Below are 22,276 nucleotides of genomic sequence, written 5' to 3' on the forward strand. Positions count from 1 at the left end.
TCCCATAGTGATGGCCATTTAGTGATAAGTGGGGGTAGTAGGGCTCTAGCCCGCGGCCTCTATTCTGGCGGCCTTTTAAAGTAGTGATAAGCGGTGGTAGTAGGGCTCTAGCCCGTGGACCCATAGTGACGGCCATATAGTAATAAGAGTGGGGTAGTAGGGCTCTAGTCAGCGGACCCATAGTGACGGCCATATAGTAATAAGAGTGGGGTAGTAGGGCTCTAGCCCGTGGACCCATAGTGACGGCCATATAGTAATAAGAGTGGGGTAGTATGGCTCTAGCCCGCAGCGCCCATGGTGACGGCCATATAGTAATAAGAGTGGGGTAGTAGGGCTCTAGCCCGTGGACCCATAGTGACGGCCATATAGTAATAAGAGTGGGGTAGTAGGGCTCTAGCCTGTGGACCCATAGTGACGGCCATATAGTAATAAGAGTGGGGTAGTAGGGCTCTAGTCAGCGGACCCATAGTGACGGCCATATAGTAATAAGAGTGGGGTAGTATGGCTCTAGCCCGTGGACCCATAGTGACGGCCATATAGTAATAAGAGTGGGGTAGTAGGGCTCTAGCCCGTGGACCCATAGTGACGGCCATATAGTAATAAGAGTGGGGTAGTAGGGCTCTAGCCCGTGGACCCATAGTGACGGCCATATAGTAATAAGAGTGGGGTAGTAGGGCTCTAGCCCGTGGACCCATAGTGACGGCCATATAGTAATAAGAGTGGGGTAGTAGGGCTCTAGTCAGCGGACCCATAGTGACGGCCATATAGTAATAAGAGTGGGGTAGTATGGCTCTAGCCCGTGGACCCATAGTGACGGCCATATAGTAATAAGAGTGGGGTAGTAGGGCTCTAGCCCGTGGACCCATAGTGACGGCCATATAGTAATAAGAGTGGGGTAGTAGGGCTCTAGTCAGCGGACCCATAGTGACGGCCATATAGTAATAAGAGTGGGGTAGTATGGCTCTAGCCCGTGGACCCATAGTGACGGCCATATAGTAATAAGAGTGGGGTAGTAGGGCTCTAGCCCGTGGACCCATAGTGACGGCCATATAGTAATAAGAGTGGGGTAGTAGGGCTCTAGCCCGTGGACCCATAGTGACGGCCATATAGTAATAAGAGTGGGGTAGTAGGGCTCTAGCCCGCAGCGCCCATGGTGACGGCCGTTCAGTGATTAGTGGGGTTAGTAGGGCTCTAGCCCGCGGCCCCTATTCCCGCGGCCATCTGATGGAAGGAGAGGTGTGAGGTGCGCTGCAGGACTGTAATCTCCGCTCAGCACTCTCCCTTCCCCCACACCGCGGCGCACGGCTTGTTTTTATCACGTGACGGGGGCTGCGCTGACCAATAGGAGCTCAGCCCCGCACCCTTCCTGGCCTGGCCGGGGGGACTCGAGGGGGAAAGTTTCTTCACACAAGTTGGGCTTTTCTTGTGCGCGGACCGAGGCTCCAGGTTTCCGCGCTGCGACATTACGGGCTTCGTGCGAGTTATGCCAGTGGGCCGGCTTGGAGGAAGGAGTCACCGCTAGAGCCCGGGCTGTCACCAAGCACCATGAGCGCCTCCACCAGGATAGCCCTCCTGCTCTTCCTGCAGTGTGCGCTTGGCTGGGGCTCTGATCGGGGGTCGTGCCCGGCTACCTGCCGCTGTTTCGGGGATCTGCTGGACTGCAGCCGTGGGGACCTTCAGACGGTACCGGAGAGCCTCCCGGGATGGGCCGTGCAGCTGTGAGTATGCTGGAAGTGCGACCCCTGCGGCTGGCGGTGTCAGGGCAGAACGTTACTCTAGTCGGCAGCTGGGGTCTGCACACTGCCAGTGGGGGCTATTGGAGCGGAGACCCTTTACTGGCCCATTGAGAATTGCCCCCTGAGCACCTTTCATAGAAACCTGTGTGTATAGGCTTGTGTGTGTGTATGCCCCCAAATGATGGCTTTTGCTGCCGACACCTACAGAAAAAGCGCAGGGTGTGAACAGTGCCCAAAGCTGTCAGTAATGTAGCGAGAATCCCTTAGTCGTTCTGCCATCATCATCACGTGTAAGGACTGTTTTAGGCCAGGACCCCAGAAGACCTCTGCCCCGCTGACTGCCCACTTCTGGCTTCTGCTGAAGTTTATGGCCAAGGGTTTCAATCTGGTTAGAACAATCTTGAACATTCAAAAAACAAACCCCTCTGCCTGTCCGTATAGTAATTTGTCAGGCGACTTCTTGCCACACCTCGGTACTGTGACCCAATCGGTGGAGGCCGGAGCACTCGCGGTGCCCACATCTACCGGCTGTTACTTCTGTGTTGTGAAGCCTCATATTCATAAAGCAGATGTTTTACTTTCTAATTTGATACATTTTTGTTTTCTTTACATTTTGATCACATTCCAGAATATTATGTAAAGAAAAAGTACACTTTTTGTTATTTTTTTTATTTGTTGCTCTTGTTGATCTCCTACACCCAGAAATGGTTCCCTTTCCCACTGGGGACAGGACAGGCGGTTGGCGTCCTTTATGAGGGTTTTTATTGTTGCTGAAACAAATGAAGTCTTCTGCGTTCACTAGCGGGACGTGTTTAGTGGCTTTCTGTGCTTAATTGGGTTATATGGTTTTGGTGGAGTAAAACACTTGGTTGCAGGGCAGGCTGTTGCCATGGAGTGTGTGTAATATTATATATCGGTCTGCAGGTGAGAAGTCATAATGTCGTGTAATTAAATGGGTTGTCTCAGATGATCAAAATCTTCTGTTGCTCGGTAGGTCTGCTCCAACCTCTTCTTTCTTGTCCTGCAGCAATTCCTTCATCCACATTGTACATGCAAGCATCCCTGCTGAGGAGTGTACAGTGACTAGCTGCAGCGGTCACATGGATGGAGGCCTCGATTCAGTGTGTCTCATGCCAGTCTTAATGAGCAGTCGGGATAGAGGGTGAGGCCCCTGATTAAGAGTCACACACTTTTGAATGAATCTGACGAGGCACAAAGTGGTTTGTGCCTTCGTGCACTCTTTTCCACAAATCTTACTCCAGTTAGAGACTGGAGTAAGATTTGTGGCTTGAGGTACGAAAACGGGAGTCACTATGCCCTTGTCGTCCTACAGATCTGCCTACTTTGTCAGAGCTGATCAAAAATGGCTTGACAAAGCCAAAAGTCATCATGTCATTGTTTGCCACTTTTCAAAGCCTTTTCCCCCAGTTTTCGGATGTAAAAGCTTTGATGAATCAGGACCGTACAGCTCGTCATCACTGCCGGATAGTAAACAGATCTGCAGGGACCATTGGAGTCCTGGAACTTGAGGAACAATGACATTGCTGAAGGATTCTATACACTCCCGCAAAACTTATTAACCTGTTCAATCTTTCCAAGAGAAAGTCTGCTTCCTGCAATGTAGATCCGGACTATGCAGTGTCCTAGTGTTTCCCAAAGATACCCTAAGTTTTCACACTATGTATACCCACATTTAGATTTAACTCCTCATTCCATCACTGTTTGTTCCTGTGTAAAGAAGGGGAAAGCTGCGCATTGTCCGTGTCGGAGTATTTCTTTAAGACCGCGTTGAGTATTCTCCAACGTTGTAACGTGAAATGCGTCTAATCTGTGAAAAATGTTCTGGTTGTTTCTAATTGGAAGATACGGATCAGGCTAATTGTGCTCCGTTCCATCATCTGGAGGCCATGCTCCTCATCCGGGAACGGCTCTATTGACAACATATGGAAGAGGGCATTCCATCTCAATTGTGTGATGAAGAGCTTTTGATTGCAGTGTAGTCCAGAGGGCAAGCTGTTCGTGGTGTGCAGTGCTTTCAATATTTTTAAGTTAAATTGATGTATTCCTTCTCTTACTCATCAATAAGCTTTTAAATAGAGCCAAATAATTACTCTGTTGTGACAATATAGCCTCTTCTAATCCCTGTTACACTTTTCTGGTCCTTTTGATTGTAACAGGTTTTCTGCCTTTGCTGTCAGTAGATCTACAACCTTGATTTCTTACCTTTCATTTATTTCTCTCATCGATTTGTAGTAAGTCCTTTACAAAAAAAATATTGCCATGTTTAATCACACACTGTATCAGGGGAGTCTTCCCCTGTAGCACCACATTACTCGTCCAGGGCCTAATATCTGTGTATGTTTTCTATTCCCACTACTCCCTAATGTGAACAGGCTGGAAACAACCATGATGTGCCGATATAAACTGGATAGCATGAGTTTTAATGGTCACCATTGGGTATTTTCACTAGGTGGCAGCTTCGTAAGAACAGCCACAAAGTAAGCATTTTTTAATCTAGTCCGGTCTAACTATATAAAATTCTCCCCCCTCTCTGGCTGGGTGGTCAAGAACATGGCAGAGAAGGCATATGACAGAGCCAAGTGTGTAGTCTGGTTTCCTGCCAATAAAGTTTGGTGGCAACCTGCCTGTAAGCTGTGGACGAGGCTCCCACAAACCCAGTCCAGCCGCCAGAAAGCCTCTACTTACGCCTGTCACTGTCCTTCCTCCACTTCTGATGGACAGCTTTGTTCTGTGATCCACCTCCCACTTGGATTATTTCATACTGCCATAACATCACTTAATAATAGATCTTCCGTATGTGTTAGCTGTGCAGTATTACGGCTGGGTTTGTAAAAAAAAAAAAAAGTGTATTCTGTTAACATTCTTGTTTCCATTCGCTGAGCAGCCTGGCTGCAGTCCTGTGTGTATAAACTGCCTATCTACAAGTCTTTACACTGGGATTCGGAAACTTCCTCCCCAGCATCCCATCTATTTCACATTAGGCAGAACCTCCAGTTGAAGAGACTGATTTTTAAAGTATTTTTTTTTTTACCAGGGTTTCGTGTTTACATGTATTTTAAAAAAAATATATATATACAGGCGATGTTTATAAACTTATACATCTTGTCCTTTCAGGAAGAGTTTCAGTGGTTATTATTAGGGGCACCGTTGGAATATTATACCCATTCATACTATTTTAAGTCTACAGTTCAATTTGTTATCAAAGAAGATAAATTGCCTCCTAGAAGTGCCCGGCGGTGGGTTTCCCTCATTACAAACATGAGCCTAGTGGCAAAGGGTTCTTGTATAGCTGATCATAGGAGTCAGATTAACTGCAAGGTATGTGTTCATTCAGTAGACAGCGGTCTCCCATCTCACCCATAAACTCGCATGTGTTTACAACATGGAGAGAAGAGAAAGCTGCTGCCAGACTCCATGCTTTTGTATCTTGATGACAAAAGGATCGGGCACTGAAAATCCACCAGCCTGATCCTTCTGTCCACCGACTTCTTCCGAAAGACAGTAGGGAGGCCCTACAAACACATCACCTGCCCAGTCTGTCCCTTTTGATGGGTCCATTTACACTAAGATTATGGTGAACATGTGTTTTTGTGCTCTCCTTTTAATTCTAATTTTGCAGTCTACACGGGCTGCCAATCAAGAGAGTGACATGACCTTTTGTGCTGTATATGCCAGCTGTATAAATAGGACCTGCGATGACCTACACACGTGTTCTACTATCTCCACTTGAAGGGGTTGTTTGAAGGTGTATGGAATAAACTAGCTGCAGGAAATGTCACCTCTTGACCAGGACCTTTCCCTGGAATTTTACATTTAGGCCAGCGTCACACTTTGCAGAAACTCGAGCATCAGTGCCCGACACTGCCACCGGCACTCGGGACGGAGTGTGCGGTTGCATGTCTTTCTATGCAGCTGAGTGCTCCGGTCCGAGTGCCATCGGCAGTGCCAGGTATTGAGACGCGAGACTCGTGCGTGTTTCTCGCAAGTGTGACCCCGGCCTTAAATTAAGTTCCTATTGGTGCTGCTGCACTGGTTCTAGAGCAGTTATGTTCCCTGGTTCCAAAGCTGCAAATTTTCAGTCCAGTGTTTTGATCGGCCAGCATCAGAGGATAAAAACACCCACCCACAGAGGTTCTGTGGTTTAAGCCCACCTGCCTGAAGAAACAATGTGCACCTTTCTTACCAGGGGACATAACTCTGCAGTAGAGGGGCACAGAAGATGAAAAACTGTCCCAGAATTGGCAGAACAGCACCAATTGGAGGAGGCACTCCTTTTTAATTAAAAAATGTAGTGAAGAGTCCTTTTTAAATCCATTGCCTGTCCAGTGCCAATACTCCTTGGTGCATTGACATGCTGCTGTAGTCACTTGTTAGTGTGGCATATTGATGTTCCTGGGGGAAAAAAAAAATCTGGTTGAGGGCATTTCAGATGAGTAATATTTAAATTCTTTAAAGCTCACCTGACCCCTTTTACACTCATGCATAAGGCACTGCAGAATCTGTGTAGCCTGGTATTTTTTACTTATAGTTCTCATATTCCACATTATCATCACTGTCTGCATTGGGGCTCCCAATCTAAATTCCCTATCAGAATGTCTTTGGATTGACAGAGATAATTCAAGCAAACAAACTCCTTTCAGATGTTGTCCTTGGTAGGATTCGAACCCAGGACTGTAATACTGCAGCAAAGTTAAGGGCCCGTTACACTAAGTGATATCGCTAGCGCTAGCGATATCGCTATAACGTCACTGGTTTTTGTGACGTTGCAGCGATATTGCTAGCGATATCGTTATGTGTGATACTTACCTCCGACCGGCTCCCCCGCTGATTATTGCTGATCGCGCGAGAACGTCCTGGGCCGTTTCTCGTCGGCCACTTCCTGCTGCGCTTCCTGTGGCGCCGACGAGCGACGCGTGGACGCGGACGGGAGGACGTCAGGATCGCCTCCTCTGACAGGTAAGTAGTGACCCCCGACCTCTGCTATGTCGCTGGTGAAATCTGCCTGTGTGGCAGCTCACTAGCGACCACTTAGCGATGCACCAGTGATCTGACCGGGTCATATCGTGGCTGGGATCGCTGGTGCATCGCTAAGTGTAACGGTACTCTTACAATACTAACCACCGAGCCACCCTGCTGTTCTGGCTCTTTGTGTATTGTATGTATACTGTATATAGTGAGATGAGGTGGATGGTTTTTTTTTTTTCTCTATTTTGCTGGTATATATGAAATCCAACAGAAAAAACACCTGTACATGAAATCTGAGGTGTATGGAAAGTACAGTGAATGGCTTATTGAAGCGCTACTATGGCCATCTAAGGCTGACTGCCCTGTGTTGAGAGTTGACCGTTTAAAGGAGTTGTCTACTACTAGGACAACCCCCTTCTCAATCGAAAATGTTTGCCTCCATTAAAATAAAAATGTTTGTGCTCTCCTCCCGTTCCAGTGGTGCGGGCACTCTTTCGTGAGGCAGGTCACAGCTCTCAGTTCCTCTTGATTTTATAACCATCTGCAGGCAAAGACAGTGACTCCAGTGTTGATTTGACGCAGGGCTCACGTGGCATAACAACCTGACGGTAGCCCCAGGAATGTAAATGCTGACACTGCTAGAACTGTCGGAACAAAAGGGGAGTATGTGTTTTTATTTAACGGGGTCAAACATTCAGATTGAGAAAGGGTTGTCATATTAGTGGACAACACCTTTAAGAGACATCTGTGTAAAGGATCAACTTTTCTGAGCTATCTATAATCTTAATATTGGCTTATAAAGCATATTCTGGTGTGCTTCTGAGATGTTGTCATTGCTGCCCCAAATGTTGCTCAAAATCAGTATGTCTTTCGAATGTGGGAGGAAATCAGAGAACCCAGTGGAAACCCACGCAAACACGGGGAGAACATACAAACTCCTTGTAGTTGTTGTCCTTGGTGGGATTTGAACCAAAGACCCCCAGTGCTGGAAAAGCTGCATTGTTATGAGCATGAAGATCCTAGAAAGTTGAATAAACTGATGAGTTGATGTTGACAACCCAACGAATTGCAGAAAAAAACCTTATTGTTAATATGTAAATGAGATTTTAAGATCTCTGGGTGGGACAGAGCACTAGGAGAGAGTCCGCTTCAAGAGCTTATTGCAACGTTTTCTTTATGTAAATTGATCCCCTTGGCTGCATGTGTACTGAAGGCTCAGGTATGCGCAAATCGCAGCAGTCCTGACTTTTGCACCCCGTACTGCCCTTACATGGCCACTGGCTTCAAGGTCCTTCTGCGTGGTGGGAGGAAATTGAAGCGATTGCCCGTAGATTCCCAGTTACTAAGAAATAAAATAAGCCCTGGAGGCAGCCCCTGGGGAAGATCTGTCCTGCCCAGCGGTCTTAACACCTCAATTACATATCGCACAGAAAGTTCACTTTTTCTTAAGTCCCAAGACTGTTTGGAGCTCATCGTCCGGTCCATATTTGGACTGTGACACACTGTTGTGTTAAGGCCACATGTCGTTTTTTTCTTCAAAAGCTTGGCACAATTTGAGAAACGTGTTGCAATCTTTTTTTTTTTTTTTTTTTTTTCTTTCCCCTGGTTTGGCTTTTGCTCCTCTCCTCTGTTTGTCCACTTGCGTCTGGTAGGGAAGTGCCTTCAGCCCACCATTTTCTCTCAGGAAATTGCTGCTAATCACTCCCACATGTCTACAAATAGTCAGAAATCCCTCCGACACAGGAGTGTTATAAGCGCAATCCAGTCTGAGAAGATGGACAGTGGACACACAGGGCATCTCATGTTATTACCAAGTCCATTTCTATTCTGATCAAATGAAATCTGGAATCTTGACGGGCCACTGAAACCTTTTCCCTCACGTTACATGTGCTCTTTTTTCCTTTATTAGCTTGTTTGAATGATATACTGCATGTAAAGACTTGATTTTGTGTGTAGCAGTAATAGGGATTCCTGTTTTGTACACTTTGCTTTGTTTCCAGAGGCCTCAGCCGGCACATTTGCTGTTTACTTAGCTACAAACTTGAATATGTGTCAAACAAACACACATCTCACAGGGCTGTTGTTCTTTTCAGGTGAACATTCCTAAAATTCATTGAGGAGTGCTGCATCTGTGTAAATAAGGCCAGAGATGAAGACAGAAACCCCACTGTGTTTACTCAATTACCAGCTGTGACATTTGGCCCAGGAGTCTCAGGGCTTCATCTCTGTAGGTGTGAGGGCCACATGTGGTCAAGCTGCTCTCCAAACAGCCCTCACTGTGTGCCAACACTCTACCTGGCCTGCATCTAGAAATGTGAACATGAGGAGTCATTTGGGGGAGGAAATATGATTATTTATTTTTTTGTTGTTGTCTTTAGTCCCCCTACACCACGCCTATCTCTATTTTCTGCGCAGTGGTGGCGCTCTGTCACGGAGACATGTGACTGGTGCAGCCAATTGCTGGCCGCCACGGTAATGCGAGATCTCCATCTGTAGGCGAAGGCAAAGTCCTCAATATTGTGTGTGTCCAATCCTTGTTGCCAGTGTAAACTAACTGACATCCTTAGGGTAAGTGCACACGTTCAAGATTAGCCTGCGGAATTTTCTGCATAGAATCCGCATCTCTTCCCAGAAAACGCAGGTCAAAACGCTTGCGGAATGTAATGCGTTTTTGCTGTGCGCATTTTTTAGGTGGGAATGGATTCAGTCTGTGAATTTTCTCCCTTGTGCTTCTAGAGAGAGAGATGTGCCAGACTAAAAACCACTGCTGCGGATCCGCAAAAAGAATTGACGTGCTGCGGGAAAAAAACCCACGGCAAATCTGCGCGGACGTTTCCGCAGCATGTGCACAGTAATTCTTAATTTCCCATTGACTAACATTGGTTGTGCACTACTGTGGATTTGATGCAATTCCACGCATCCAAAAACGCTGCGAATCCGCAACGTGTGCTCATAGCCTTAGTGTGGTTTACATGGCCCATCTTGGTAATAAATTATAGGGCTAAAAAAGTTATTTTTTTTTCCTTTCTGACTGTAGGTGGTGTATATTTAGTGCCTATATAATGGTGTTATGCGTTAAAGGGAATGTCACCTCAATTTGGTGGGCTATTTAAATGCCTGATGTCTGGTCCGATGGGCGGTGTTTCGTCTCCTTTCCTCCATCCCATCCTTGTCCGTCGTCCACAATATTTTCGGGAATTTGAGTAGTTGTCCTCCATAGTCGGCGTGTGCGCAATGCATACTGCTTTGCCCAACTGCGGGCAAAGCCGAAAAGCATTACTGCGCATGCTCCGGTGAACTATGTCCCGGAACACAGCAAAATACTTCCGAGATATAGTTCACCTGAGCAGTAATGCTTTTCGGCTTTGCCCGCAGTTGGGCAAAGCATACTGCCGACTATGGAGGACAACTACTCAAATTCCCGAAATATTGCAGACGGCGGACAAGGATGGGGTGGAGGAAAGGAGACGAAACACCGCCCATAAGACCGGACACAAGGCATTTAAATAGCCTGCCAAATTGAAGTGACAGATTCCCTTTAAGTGTAAAAGAAAAAAGTGACTTCCACAGAAGAGAAAGGATTGCATTACACTTTTTCTGTTGCATACTGAGAACAGTCTACACGTACGGTATTTTACTGCCCATTTTGTAGATTCCGAAATGTCTCAACACTGTTAACGTGCCCAGTTATTTCCATATTCAGATAAAAAACATAAGTGGGGATGGAAATGTCTTGGGTGTTAATGCAATCTTTACTTTTTTAGTTTGCTGTCTGTGCAACTATAGTCAAGACCAAAATAAAAATAAGGAAATGGATACATTTCATAACAAATGATCATCCATTAACAGATTTAAAAAAAAATCTGTTGTACAATTGTCAATTTTGTATGTGAACAGAATCTAAATATTGCATCTCTTAATATAAAAAAGCCTCTAGAAGCTTTTTATTCAACCTCTATCCTTTTGGTTTATGGGTTTTGTATTAATGTAAAGTAAACAGCTGTAATTTCTCGAAATGTGTAGATAATGTTAAAAATCCCATCTGCTAGGGGTTTTTTTTTTCCTCCTTTCCTCCTCACCTTCCTGCAGCTAATTTTTCCATTTTTTTTTTTTTTTTTTTTTTTTTCCCCCAAAAAAAGAAAACCTTTTCCACTTGCGCAGCCATTCCCTCACATTTATAGTTGACAGATTGTGGTTACAGCTGCTGCTGGTGTATTTGGAGGTATATGGCATTAAAAATTGATTGAAGTTACAAAAACATGTGTTAGCGAGACCACCGCTGTAAGTCTTTTTTCAAATAATGACTTTCACAGATCCAGGTGCATTTAGAAGCGGGTGTCTGCTTTTTTTCCAGAATTTACCAGCAATTCAGATGAAAAAGGAACTTGGTGCATTTTAATGTTCCACTTAGATTTTGGGTGTTTTTATGTCTTGGTGTCAGCGACAGGCTTATTTTGCCCCAATTATGCATGGTTGTAAAACCTTTCCAGTGATCTCCTTTGTGCGTTCTAGATTAATGTAAAAACTTGAAGCTGTACATTTTTTCAATGTTTAAAATACCAAAGTCTGTTTGATTCATGGTGGAAGTTGTTACGCTTGTGGCCGCAGTGATGGATTCCAGATGGAGGAGAGGGGGGAGCTTCGAGTGAAAGTGTCTGGCTCCGCTGTGGTCCATCATGCAGTATTTTAATAGTTTCAAAGCTCTGCTCTTTTGTATTTGGGCATAATCCCAGGAGAACAGATTTTCTCACCTCTTCATGTGCTGCGTGACTAGGAAAAGGTGTTTTTTATTGGTAGGGCCGGAGTTTTCTTGTGCCTCTTTTAAGAAGGTGCTAGATGTAGTTCTCTAATATGGAATGGTTTTCTAACTTTTTTTGTTTTGGTCCTCATTTCTTGAAGTTTACGGTTTAAAAAAAAAAAAATTAATTCCTATGGTCTTCTCAGCCTGTCTTCCATATTAAATACTAGATGGAGGTCTAATGCTATCGCATCAGGAGGGTGGTAGTCACGATGGGGGCAGGCTTTGCAGCGTTGAGAATCTCTCCCACCCATGTGCTCACCCACCTATCCACTCACTCTTTCCCCATGTGCTGACTTCTCCCGTCTGTGCTCTCTTCTTTGACCTGTCTACCCCATGTGCTATCCCCCTTGTCTGCTGTCTCTCTCCTTCCTGTGCTGTGTTCTCACCTCATGTGCTGTTCCTTTTGAGCTGTCTCCCCCCTGTGTGCTTTCTCTCTCCCCCAATCTGCTGTCTTCTCCTCTCTTGTTTGACCTGTGTACCCCATCGCTAAACAGTCAGTGCACAGCATGTCAGGAGGAAATTTCTATTTAAAGGGGTTTCCCATGAACAAAAGATAATTTTAAAAATTGTCTATGTCTGACCATTTATAGAACATACCACAGCTCCTGGGCAGGGGAGGAAGCAAAAGACAATACTGACATTACAGCAGGAGATCGCAGAGGATACATTTTGTGAGGTAAAATATTGTTTAAAAACAATCGTTGAAATATTTTACCTCACAAAATGAATCCTCTGTGATCCCCTGCTGTAATGTCAGTATTGTCTTTTGCTTCCTCCCCCTGCCCAGGAGATGTGGCATGCTCTGTACACGGTCAGACACAGACAATTTTTAAAATTAACTTTCGTTTGTGGGAAAACCCCTTTATTGTGACCGGCTTCCTCTGCCTGTAGACACGTCGCGCATCTGCCGCTGGGATCAGCCAAATGATTCACTGCGCGGAATTCGCATAGGTGCAGTGCGACGGTGTTCCACTGGTGGTACCGAGCAAGAGGCGCTGTGAGTGTGGTGCGTACGGAATATAGAGTGTGTGTGGTGCGACGGTGTTCCGCTGGTGGTCCCGCTCCATAGGTTGGTACCAGCAGCAGTTTCCATATTGAGACACCCATCTCTTGGATGTCCCAATATGGCGGTCGGTGAACTTCCTCCGCTTGGAATTCTGGGATACAGTGACATCTGGACAGAACAGGAAATAAAAACATTACAAGGCAATTGTAAAATAGACTTGTAAACGATAAACTTGGCAGTATGGAAGAAAAATTACTAATAAACTAATATTTTCTAAGGAATATTATGTTCCAAAAACTATCTGTATGTTCTTTTTGTCAGTGTGGCTGGTTGTGGTTTTTTTTTTTTTTTTTTTTTTTCCCCCCCCTTTAAATCTAGGTTGGCACTACTATTTAGTTTAACAGAATGTTTCTCACCATGTTGTGTTTTTTTTTTTTTTTTTTTTTTTTTTTTTTTTTTCCCTTTTTTATTGTTCAGGGATTTAAGCCAGAACAGACTTTCTTCAATCAGAGCAAGCTCCTTGAGTCACCTACATAATCTGCGTGAACTGTAAGTTTGTTCATATCGAGTTGTTCTGAACTGATTTTTTTTTTTCCCAGTATATTTCTTGTAATATTGAATGTTTGAACTGTAACATGTTTAATTTTTTAACAGGAGGTTAAATAGAAATGAATTGAAGATAATCCCCAATCTTGGCCCCTTGTCAGCAAATATTACACTTCTTTCCTTGTAAGTATACCATTTGTCTATAAGATTCAGTCAGACCTTACATCAGGCAATCAAGCTAGGTCCCGGGTGTTGGTCTGTGTAAACATACTGTCAATCGGATTAAAAATGAGCAAAAACGCTCGCTTGTCATACTTTATGTGGGCACAAAACTTTATCACTATGCAAAAGAAACAATAAAAACGCTGCAAATAAGCAACAAAAACACAGCTGCTTTACTGCCAAGAGAGCAGGTTTTGCCTGTAGAAAATAACACAGCACAAACGCAACGTGCCGGCGCCATTCTGGAAGTGTTTGCACTTGCTCATGTGAGGTTATAACACGTGAGCCCTGCGCTCAATCAGCACAGATGTCATTGTCCCTGTCTTTAGATATAGAAGTAATTAACAGGAGGGAGAGCTGCAGCCAGCCAATCTCTTCTTGTAGCTTATAAACCTGACGGCGGAGACAGTGATACCATTGAACGCTAGGCTCGCGTGAGCCCCAGGAACACATGCTGGAATGGCGTCAGCATGGGAGGTGAGTATAGGATTATTAATATTATTTTAAGAGGGCCAAACATAGGAGATGAGAATGAGTTGTCCTAGTAATGGACAACTCCTTTAACTCTCCTGGTGACTAGTCATCTTGGTCACTTTATTTCTGCCTCCACCTGTTCAAAATAAGTTTTGTCGTAATAAAACGTAGAATGCACGTCTCTGCTTCATACTGTCCGTGGAACAGTAAGCGCTTCATCTTGGCTCTTAAAATTAAATCAAATACCAAGAGTAGGATCAGTAAATAGCTTTCTAATCCTAAGAAAATACTTCATCTTGGGTTTGTATTACAATCCTACGTTCAGTATATCGCATTGCAATCCTGCTGCCATCTACATTCCATTCTGTTTTCAATAGACTGGTTTTACTTTCCACCGGTATGACGTATACCCAGCTTCTCGACTGAGAATATTATACAGTGCATGGAAGACTAGGGATGCAGACCGCCTCTGCCTCCTATGATGGGCCATATCTGCTCTGTCGTGTGCAGTGTAGAGCTAGAGGATGGAGCCCAGCACTATGCACTGGGCACCGCCTGTCCTCTACCCCAGGACTTCTTACCTTCCTCACTGCTCCTCCTCCCTCTGCAGGCCTCACTGCTGTGCACATGGTGCTTCACTGTGCTTACTACCATTGTTTTCCCCCTCCTTTGCTAAACAAAAGGAGGAGTGATGTCCGCTGCTCCTGACTACCATTACAGCTATCCTTACTCTAGATAGTGTTTTCTTAAATGTCTGAATCTGCTACCCTTAGTATGTATTTAAAACTGGAAATATGTGAATTCATACTTTAAATTTCTCATTTTCTAGCTCTGGAAAAAATTATTCATTTGCAAAATAAGCTAAGTGTATATTGTTTTTTTTCTTGTTCTAATGAAACCTCCCCTTTTTAAATCAATTGTCATAACTTTAGCTAGCGTGTGATAATTTCTTATTGATATCTAAGGTGTGAAGACTTTAGCTCACTTGGGCCTTGCAGTAAAGGACCTAGACGCTCAGTAGTTAGGATCTAAATCTATACGTTCCCATTACGTAATACTGGAGGGGGCAGTGCGATGTTTTGTATAAATATACTCTCTTCTGATTTTATTTTGAGAACATTAGTCCATGTTAATTTTTTTTTTTTTTTTTTTTTTTTGTGATAGAGAATCCATTATTCATTCAGCCATAATGAATATCTATGTGTAATGATGAATGTCGGGCACAAAGGCATCCCTGTGCACCAGCCCGGATTCCAACTGAGCACTTTCAGGCCACAATTTAGAGGGTGTGCAGCTCAGGAAATTACTAGCCCCTGCTGTAACAAGCGTGCTGCATAGGAGCGTTTCACTCCAGTAATTTATGGGTTTAACACCTTGTCAGTAATTACCTTCTTATTAAACCAGTATTGTGTCCTGCTGCTGTTGCACATTACTTTTCTGGGACGCTACACCTGTATCATTTATTACAATCCTTCAAGCCAATTTTGGTCTTAATTATGGTGTTAAAATAATAGTAATATGCCATCTGTAACATTGTGTTTTGTTTTTCTTCCTTTTACCAAAACCCCTTTCTCCTAAACCGTTGCTTATATTCTGCGTGAAGTCACATTTCCATTCCACATGAGAATTCCTTGGTGCACAGATGTTGAGGCCAGATGTGCATCTTAACACCAGTGTTATTTTTTTTTTTTTTTTTTTTTTGAGGGGTTACCTGGGTACCTGAAAAGGTGGTGTTGTATGTATGAATTGCAAATCAAAATTAATGATTAATGTTCAATTTGAAAACTTCAACAAAATCTCACTTTCTCCATCGCTTCATTGGGGGACACAGAAACCATGGGTGTATGCTGCTGCCACTAGGAGGCTGACACTATGCACAGAAAAAGGTTAGCTCCTCCTCCACAGTATACACCCCACCGATCGGCACGAATTTCCTCAGTTTAGCTTAGTGCTGCCCTTTCAGGGTGCGTGTCTCTTTGGATCCCAGCTGGACTATCAAAGACGCCACTGGGGGCACAAGCTCTCTTCCTCAGTCCAAGCCTCGTAGACCCCCTCCAAGGTGTCAGTTTTGGTCTGCATCGCGACGGCAGAATCTTTCCAACCAACAAAGGCCGCAAGCACGCCAGGATAGGAAGAAGGTCTCCTTTATGCCCACTCCATCCTTGCGATCTCACTCCTCCCAGGGCAGAGGGTCCAGAACTGGAAGGTCCACCTCGGCATGACTATCTTCAAAGCCCCGAGGCGCCTTTCCAACTGGGCGGCCGACTCCTTTTCTTCAGGGACATCTGGCTTGCCTCGGTGGAAGACGCTTGGGTCAGGGAAGTTGTATCCTCAGGATACAAGATAGAGTTCGTGTCTCAGCCCCGGGATCGCTTCTTCGAGTCCCGTCCTCCAAAAGACCCCGCCTTAGTTCCGGGCGTCTTTGCATCCATCGACTCGCTTTCTCAGTTCCGGGGTCATTGTGCCCATTCCCGAAACAGGGCGATTCACAGGGTTTTACTCAAACCTGTTTGTAGTGCCGAAAAAAGGCGGCGCAGTTCGGCCCATTCTGGCCTCAAACTGCTGAACAAGAGGGTCCGCCTGCGTCATTTCAGGATGGAGACCCTTCGTTCAGTAATCGCTTCCATGGAGGCGCAGGAATTCATGTGTTCAATAGACATTCAAGATGCCTATCTGCATGTCACCATCTTTTACGGGCATCAGAAATTTCTGCGTTTTGCGATTCATCAGGACCACTACCAGTTTGTCGCCCTGCCGTTCGGTCTCGCCACCGCGCCCAGAGTGTTTACAAAGATCATGGCGGCGTTGATGGCTCTGAGGATCAGAGGTCTCGTACTCTTCCCGTACCTCGACGCCATTCTAATCAAAGCTTCGTCTTTTCACCATACTCTCCAAAGCCTTACCATCGTTCTTGACACCCTGTCCAGTTTTGGGTGGCTCGTAAACAAGAGGAAGTCCTGCCTCGTTCCGACTCAACGTCTTGTGTTTCTAGGCTTATTATTCGACACCCGTCGATCGAGGGACTTTCTCCCGGAAGAGAAGTTGATCTCTGCGGTGAGATGTTCGATCGCTACAGAGCCTAATGCTTCCATCTTTCCGGTCAGCCATGAAAGTCTTGGGAAAGATGGTGGCGACGACGGAAGCGATCCCCTTTGCTCAATTTCACACGAGACCGCTTCAACAGGCCATTCTGTCTCGGTGGAACAGGTCCGTTCTCTCCCTGGATCGTCCAATTCGCCTCTCGTTCCGGGTCAAACAGTCCCTCAATTGGTGGCTGACGTCACCCCTCATTTCCCTGGGCCGGTCATTCCTTCCGATTTACTGGCAGATTGTGACAACGGACGCCAGCCTTCTCGGCTGGGGAGCTGTGTTTCGCAATCAGATGGTTCAGGATCGGTGGTTGACCCAAGAGACAACTCTGCCGATCAACGTACTCGAGCTACGGGCGATTTATCATTCACTGGGAAAGGCTTCTCAGGGGTCTGCCGGTCCGGATTCAGACAGACCATGCCACAGCGGTGGCATATGTCAACCACCAAGGGGGGACACGGAGCTCCTCGGCTCTAGCGGAAGTGTCCAGGGTTCTCCACTGGGCAGAGGTATTGGTCCCAGCGATATCCGCAGTGCATATTCCCAGCGTGGACAACTGGGCCGCCGATTTTCTCAGCTGCGAGGGTCTCACGGCGGGAGAGTGGTCCTTACATCCGGACGTCTTTCAACAGCTTTGCCGTCGTTGGGGGACTCCGGACGTGGACCTGCTGGTGTCTCGCCTGAACAGGAAGGTCCCACAGTTCGTATCCAGGGCTCGAGATCCTCTCGCAGTGGGCGCCGATGCTCTGACCATTCCCTGGTCGCAGTTCAAGCTCCCTTATCTGTTCCCTCCCCTTCCTCTTCTTCCCAAGCTGTTGAAGAAAATCAAGGTGGAAGGGGAACCAGTCATCCTCATCGCTCCGGATTGGCCCAGAAGGGCTTGGTTCGTGGACATCGTCAATCTTCTCGCGGACGCCCCCTGGAAGCTTCCCGACAGAGCGGATCTGCTGTCTCAACATCCAATCTGCCATCCCAATTCTCTGTCGCTCAATTTAACCGCGTGGCTGTTGAAACTGCGGTTCTGAAGCGGTCAGGTTTTTCAGATCGGGTTATTCACACCATGATCCGGGCTAGAAAACCATCGTCTTCGAGAATTTATTATCGTACATGGAAGGCCTATTTCACTTGGTGCGAGGCCAATGACGTTCCACCCATGTCCTTTTCTCTCCCTTCTGTCCTGGCGTTCCTCCAGGCAGGCCTAGATGCGGGCCTTGCCCTCAGTTCTTTGAAGGGTCAGGTTTCAGCGCTCTCCATTCTTTTTCAGAAGATGTTGGCCTCCCGTCCGCAGGTCAAAACCTTTATTCAGGGAGTGGCTCATACGGCACCTGCGTACCGCGCTCCCGTGGATCCATGGGATCTCAATCTGGTTCTGGAGGCTCTTTAACGGTCTCCCTTTGAACCTCTCAGGGAAGTCTCCCTGTCCCTTCTCTCCTGGAAAGTGGACTTTCTGGTGGCCATCACCTTCATCCGGCGCGTGTCGGAAATGGCGTCCCTTTCTTGTCGCCCTCCCCCCCCCCCCCCCCTTTCCTGGTGCTCCATCAGGAAAAGGTGGTCCTGCGGCCCCCGCCTTCCTTCCTAAGGTGGTGTCCACTTTTCACCTAAATGACATTGTTCTCCCGTCCTTATGTCCGGGTCCAATCCACCCTCTGGAACGCTCCTTGAACAAGCTAGACCTGGTCAGGGCCATGAAGGTCTACCTGGCTAGGACGTCTCCCTTGCAGAAGACAGACTCTCTTTTCATCATTCCAGATGGTGCGCGGAAAGGTCAGCCGGCCTCCAAGGCTACCATTGCTCGCTGCATCAGATCGGCAATTTTGGAGGCCTACCGGGTCAAGCATCGAGTGCCCCCTCCGGGAATTAGAGCTCACTCTACCCGGGCAGTGGGTGCCTCCTGGGCGGTGCACCACAGAGCTTCTGCGCTGCAGCTCTGCAAAGCGGCAACCTGGTCTTCGATCCACACGTTTGCCAAATTTTACAAGGTCCACACCTATGCTTCGGCGAATGCCAGCGTAGGCAGAAGGATCTTGCAGGCTGCGGTGGTGAGTCCGCTGACCTGATTGTTTCCCACCCCAGGGACTGCTTTGGGACGTCCCATGGTTTGTGTCCCCCAATGAAGCAATGGAGAAAACAGGATTTTTGGTTGCTTACCGTAAAATCTGTTTCTCTGAGCCTTCATTGGGGGACACAGCACCCTCCCATATTCTGCAACTCCTGTTCTTAGGTTGTTGATTACAGTTGAGTTGTCTGTTCTGTTTTCATTCTGTTTTGTTACTTCTCCTACTGCTTTCTCACTAACTGAGGAAATTAGTGCCGGTCGGTGGGGTGTATACTGCGGAGGAGGAGCTAACCTTTTTCTGTGCATAGTGTCAGCCTCCTAGTGGCAGCAGCATACATCCATGGTTTCTGTGTCCCCCAATGAAGGCTCCGAGAAACAGATTATACGGTAAGCAACCAAAAATCCTGTTTTTCATTCCCACCTGTGTCGGTGACTTAAAAGGGGCTGACTGGCTCAGTTCATCAGCTATATATATTAGACTGAGGCAGACCACCAACGTTCACCGATATGGAGGGACCGGAACGAATGTGGAGATTCCAGGGCTGCACATAAAATGTTGGGATATCTATAGTTTGCAAACTGAATAGAACTTGTGAATATACTTTATGAAATATGAGCAAAGTACTCTATGGCAAAAAACAAACCACTTTCTATAGGGCTTTCCAGGCTTCAGATAAAATTCTGCAGTCAGTCATACACACTGTCAGGATTCCCCTCTATCGCCAGCTCAAGCCGTCATCAAGTGATTGCAAGTGACGACTGCTCAAACTCGCAGTTTTTCTTGCTTCTCTCCATGTTCTATAAGAGAATGAAAAGCTTGAGGTGGCAACAGAGGGGGCACGTGACCACCGAAACTATGCAAATGGCATGCTTACGATCACATGATGGAAGGGAATCCTTACAGTGTGTATACTGCATAATCTGAAGATCTGTCAGTCTTGTAAAGTGACTGTAGACGTTAAGCTTAAATAAGTCATCTCGATTTCATAAATCAATAGAACACGTGAAAATAAGCGACTTTGTAATATATATCAGAGAAATCTGCTTCTTCTCTGCCAGAGTTGATCAGTCATCATAAAAGTGACACATTCCCATTACTGAGATGGGATCTTATAATATGAGAGGGCCGCTGCTACTGGGGGGAGGTGTGTGTATATGTATGAGGGGGAGGAGCTCTGCATCTAGCTCCTCCCTCTTCCCCTACATAGAATTTCTTCCTTAGCAGCCACTATTTCTGTAGTGGGAGAGTCTGTCTTCGCTGAATACAGCTTTTATCTCAGAATTAAGAATTTTGATAATGTCTGATCAGTTTTGGCACAGAACAAAGCAAATTCCTCTGACGGGCTATGTTACAAAATTGATTTGTTTCATGTGTTTTGTGAAATAAATAGTAACAGTCGTTTTAACTTTTAAGCCCTAATACCCGCCTAAGATATACTAATGTTTTCTGTTTAGGTACTGTTGGGGTCTTACAGTTTTAAGGAGGTTTAGAGCGTACACCAGTCATCACAAGTTTTTTGAAATTTTTTTATTTTTTTGGTTCATTTCAGAACAAACAACAAGATTGCTTCTTTGTCACCAGAACACCTGGAACCCTACCAGTCACTAGAAACCTTAGATTTGAGTAATAATCTTATTACTGAGATGAAAACGCCATCATTTCCTTTATTGCGGCTCAAATACCTGTAAGTTATTCCGACTGGCCTCGCGCTGCATTGTTTTTAGCGGCATGATTAGTATTACTTCATAGCCTAAGTAACAAACGTACATATCTATGTGTCCACGTATGCAGAAAATTTCTGACTGAAAACCGGACTCCTTCCCAGGAAAAACGCATTTTTATTTTCCGCGTTTTTGTGTTTTTTTGCGCAGCATCCACATTCTCATAGAATATAGTTGGAAATGTGTTTTTTTTCCACAAAATTAATGAACATGCTGCGTTTTCCGCGATGCGTTTTTTTTTTTTTTGCAGGAAAAAACGCATCATGTGCATAAAAATTGCGGAATGCATTGTGAGAATGGGATGCTTAATGTATGCGTTTTTAAGCGTTTTTGCAGGGGGAAAAAAAGCTTAAACGCGGAAAAAAAAATTCTTACGTGGGCACACAGCCTAAATGTGCACGCTTGTTTACAGCTTATTGAATAAAATCTGAAGCTATTTAACAGTGAAGTGACTGCTTGGCGTAATATTATGCTGAGTGGTCAGTGTATGTGCACGGAGTGAAGCCATTTTGCTCTTACTTTGACTTGTAGGTACATCAATAAAAACCTAATCACATCTATGGAATCTGGGGCATTTGACAACTTGGCCGCTTCACTGCAAGTGCTGAAACTTAATAAGAACCGGATTGTCTACATCCCAATGAAAATGTTCAAACTCTCCAGTCTCCAGCATCTGTAAGTGTATATTTCAGTTTTTATAGAGCCCTGTTTTATGTTGGTGCCTGAAATTTCACATAAAACATTTTGCATTTATCTTCAAACTGTTTCATCTATTCCAGTCCCAGCATTTTATCACCAACAGCATTTTATCACCTGTTTGATATTTTAAACGATCTCTTGTGTGTGTTTTGGGTGCACATATATTATGGTGTTATGTTACATCACCCTTGCTAAGGTGACCTATGTATTCGCCAAAGCGTGCGATGTGTCAAGAGCTTTGTCTTCTGTTCTTTGTTTTTTTTTTTTGTTTTTTTTTTTTAGGGGGACGCTTACTGCGGAATTCCATTTTGTAACTCCAGAACTCCCACATGGCATTATATGCATCTCTCTGCTCCTAAGGTTGCATTTACACTGGCTGATCTTGGCCATATGACTGGCGGTCTCTGGTCATCGGACAGCCTGTTTAGTCCGGCTGACCACAGCTCCATGTGCACAGTGATTGTTAATCTTCTCTTTCCGTGCACTTAGAATATCATTGTTCTCAACAACACATGTCCTATTTATACAGAACGATGTGTTGCTTGGAATAATATTTAAAATTGCCTTAGCCAATGAACCAGCATTTTGCATTTGTGTGATTGGCTGCCTGTCTTATGGATCAAGCTTTTTTTTTTTTTTTTTTTTATAAAAAAAAAAAGGGACCTGTCAGCAGCATTGGGCACAGTAACCTACACACAGTGTCAGGTCGGCGCTGTTATACTGAATAAAATGATACCTGGGTTGATGAAATCCCTCTTGCAATTGTGTTTCCTAATCTTTATTTTCAGTTTTGTGTAAATGAGATTCTCGCGCCCTAAGGCGGGGCTGGGGTATGCAGTGCTCTGATTAGATATTCATAATGCAGACTGACAGTCACTGATCCCTCACTGACCTGCCCCCTAGTTTGCATGCGTAATGAATACCATCACATGCTGATT

At 45.4% G+C, this 22,276-nt stretch overlaps 1 protein-coding gene across 1 annotated transcript in view; it reads left to right on the plus strand.

The window, feature by feature from the left end:
- Positions 1 to 1,358: 1,358 nt before the first annotated feature.
- The window catches only part of LRIG3 (leucine rich repeats and immunoglobulin like domains 3), a 36,636-nt gene continuing 15,718 nt past the window's right edge, over positions 1,359 to 22,276 (plus strand). The window contains exons 1-5 of the mRNA XM_073541527.1: positions 1,359 to 1,718; positions 13,007 to 13,078; positions 13,184 to 13,258; positions 20,468 to 20,602; positions 21,171 to 21,314. Coding sequence (XP_073397628.1) covers positions 1,546 to 1,718; positions 13,007 to 13,078; positions 13,184 to 13,258; positions 20,468 to 20,602; positions 21,171 to 21,314 — 599 coding nt within the window. The 5' untranslated portion in view covers positions 1,359 to 1,545. The remainder of the gene's footprint in view (positions 1,719 to 13,006; positions 13,079 to 13,183; positions 13,259 to 20,467; positions 20,603 to 21,170; positions 21,315 to 22,276) is intronic.

Source organism: Dendrobates tinctorius, unplaced genomic scaffold (genome assembly GCF_039654945.1).
Source record: "Dendrobates tinctorius isolate UK_male_01 unplaced genomic scaffold, ASM3965494v1 ptg000122l, whole genome shotgun sequence".
Classification (NCBI taxonomy): domain Eukaryota; kingdom Metazoa; phylum Chordata; class Amphibia; order Anura; family Dendrobatidae; genus Dendrobates; species Dendrobates tinctorius.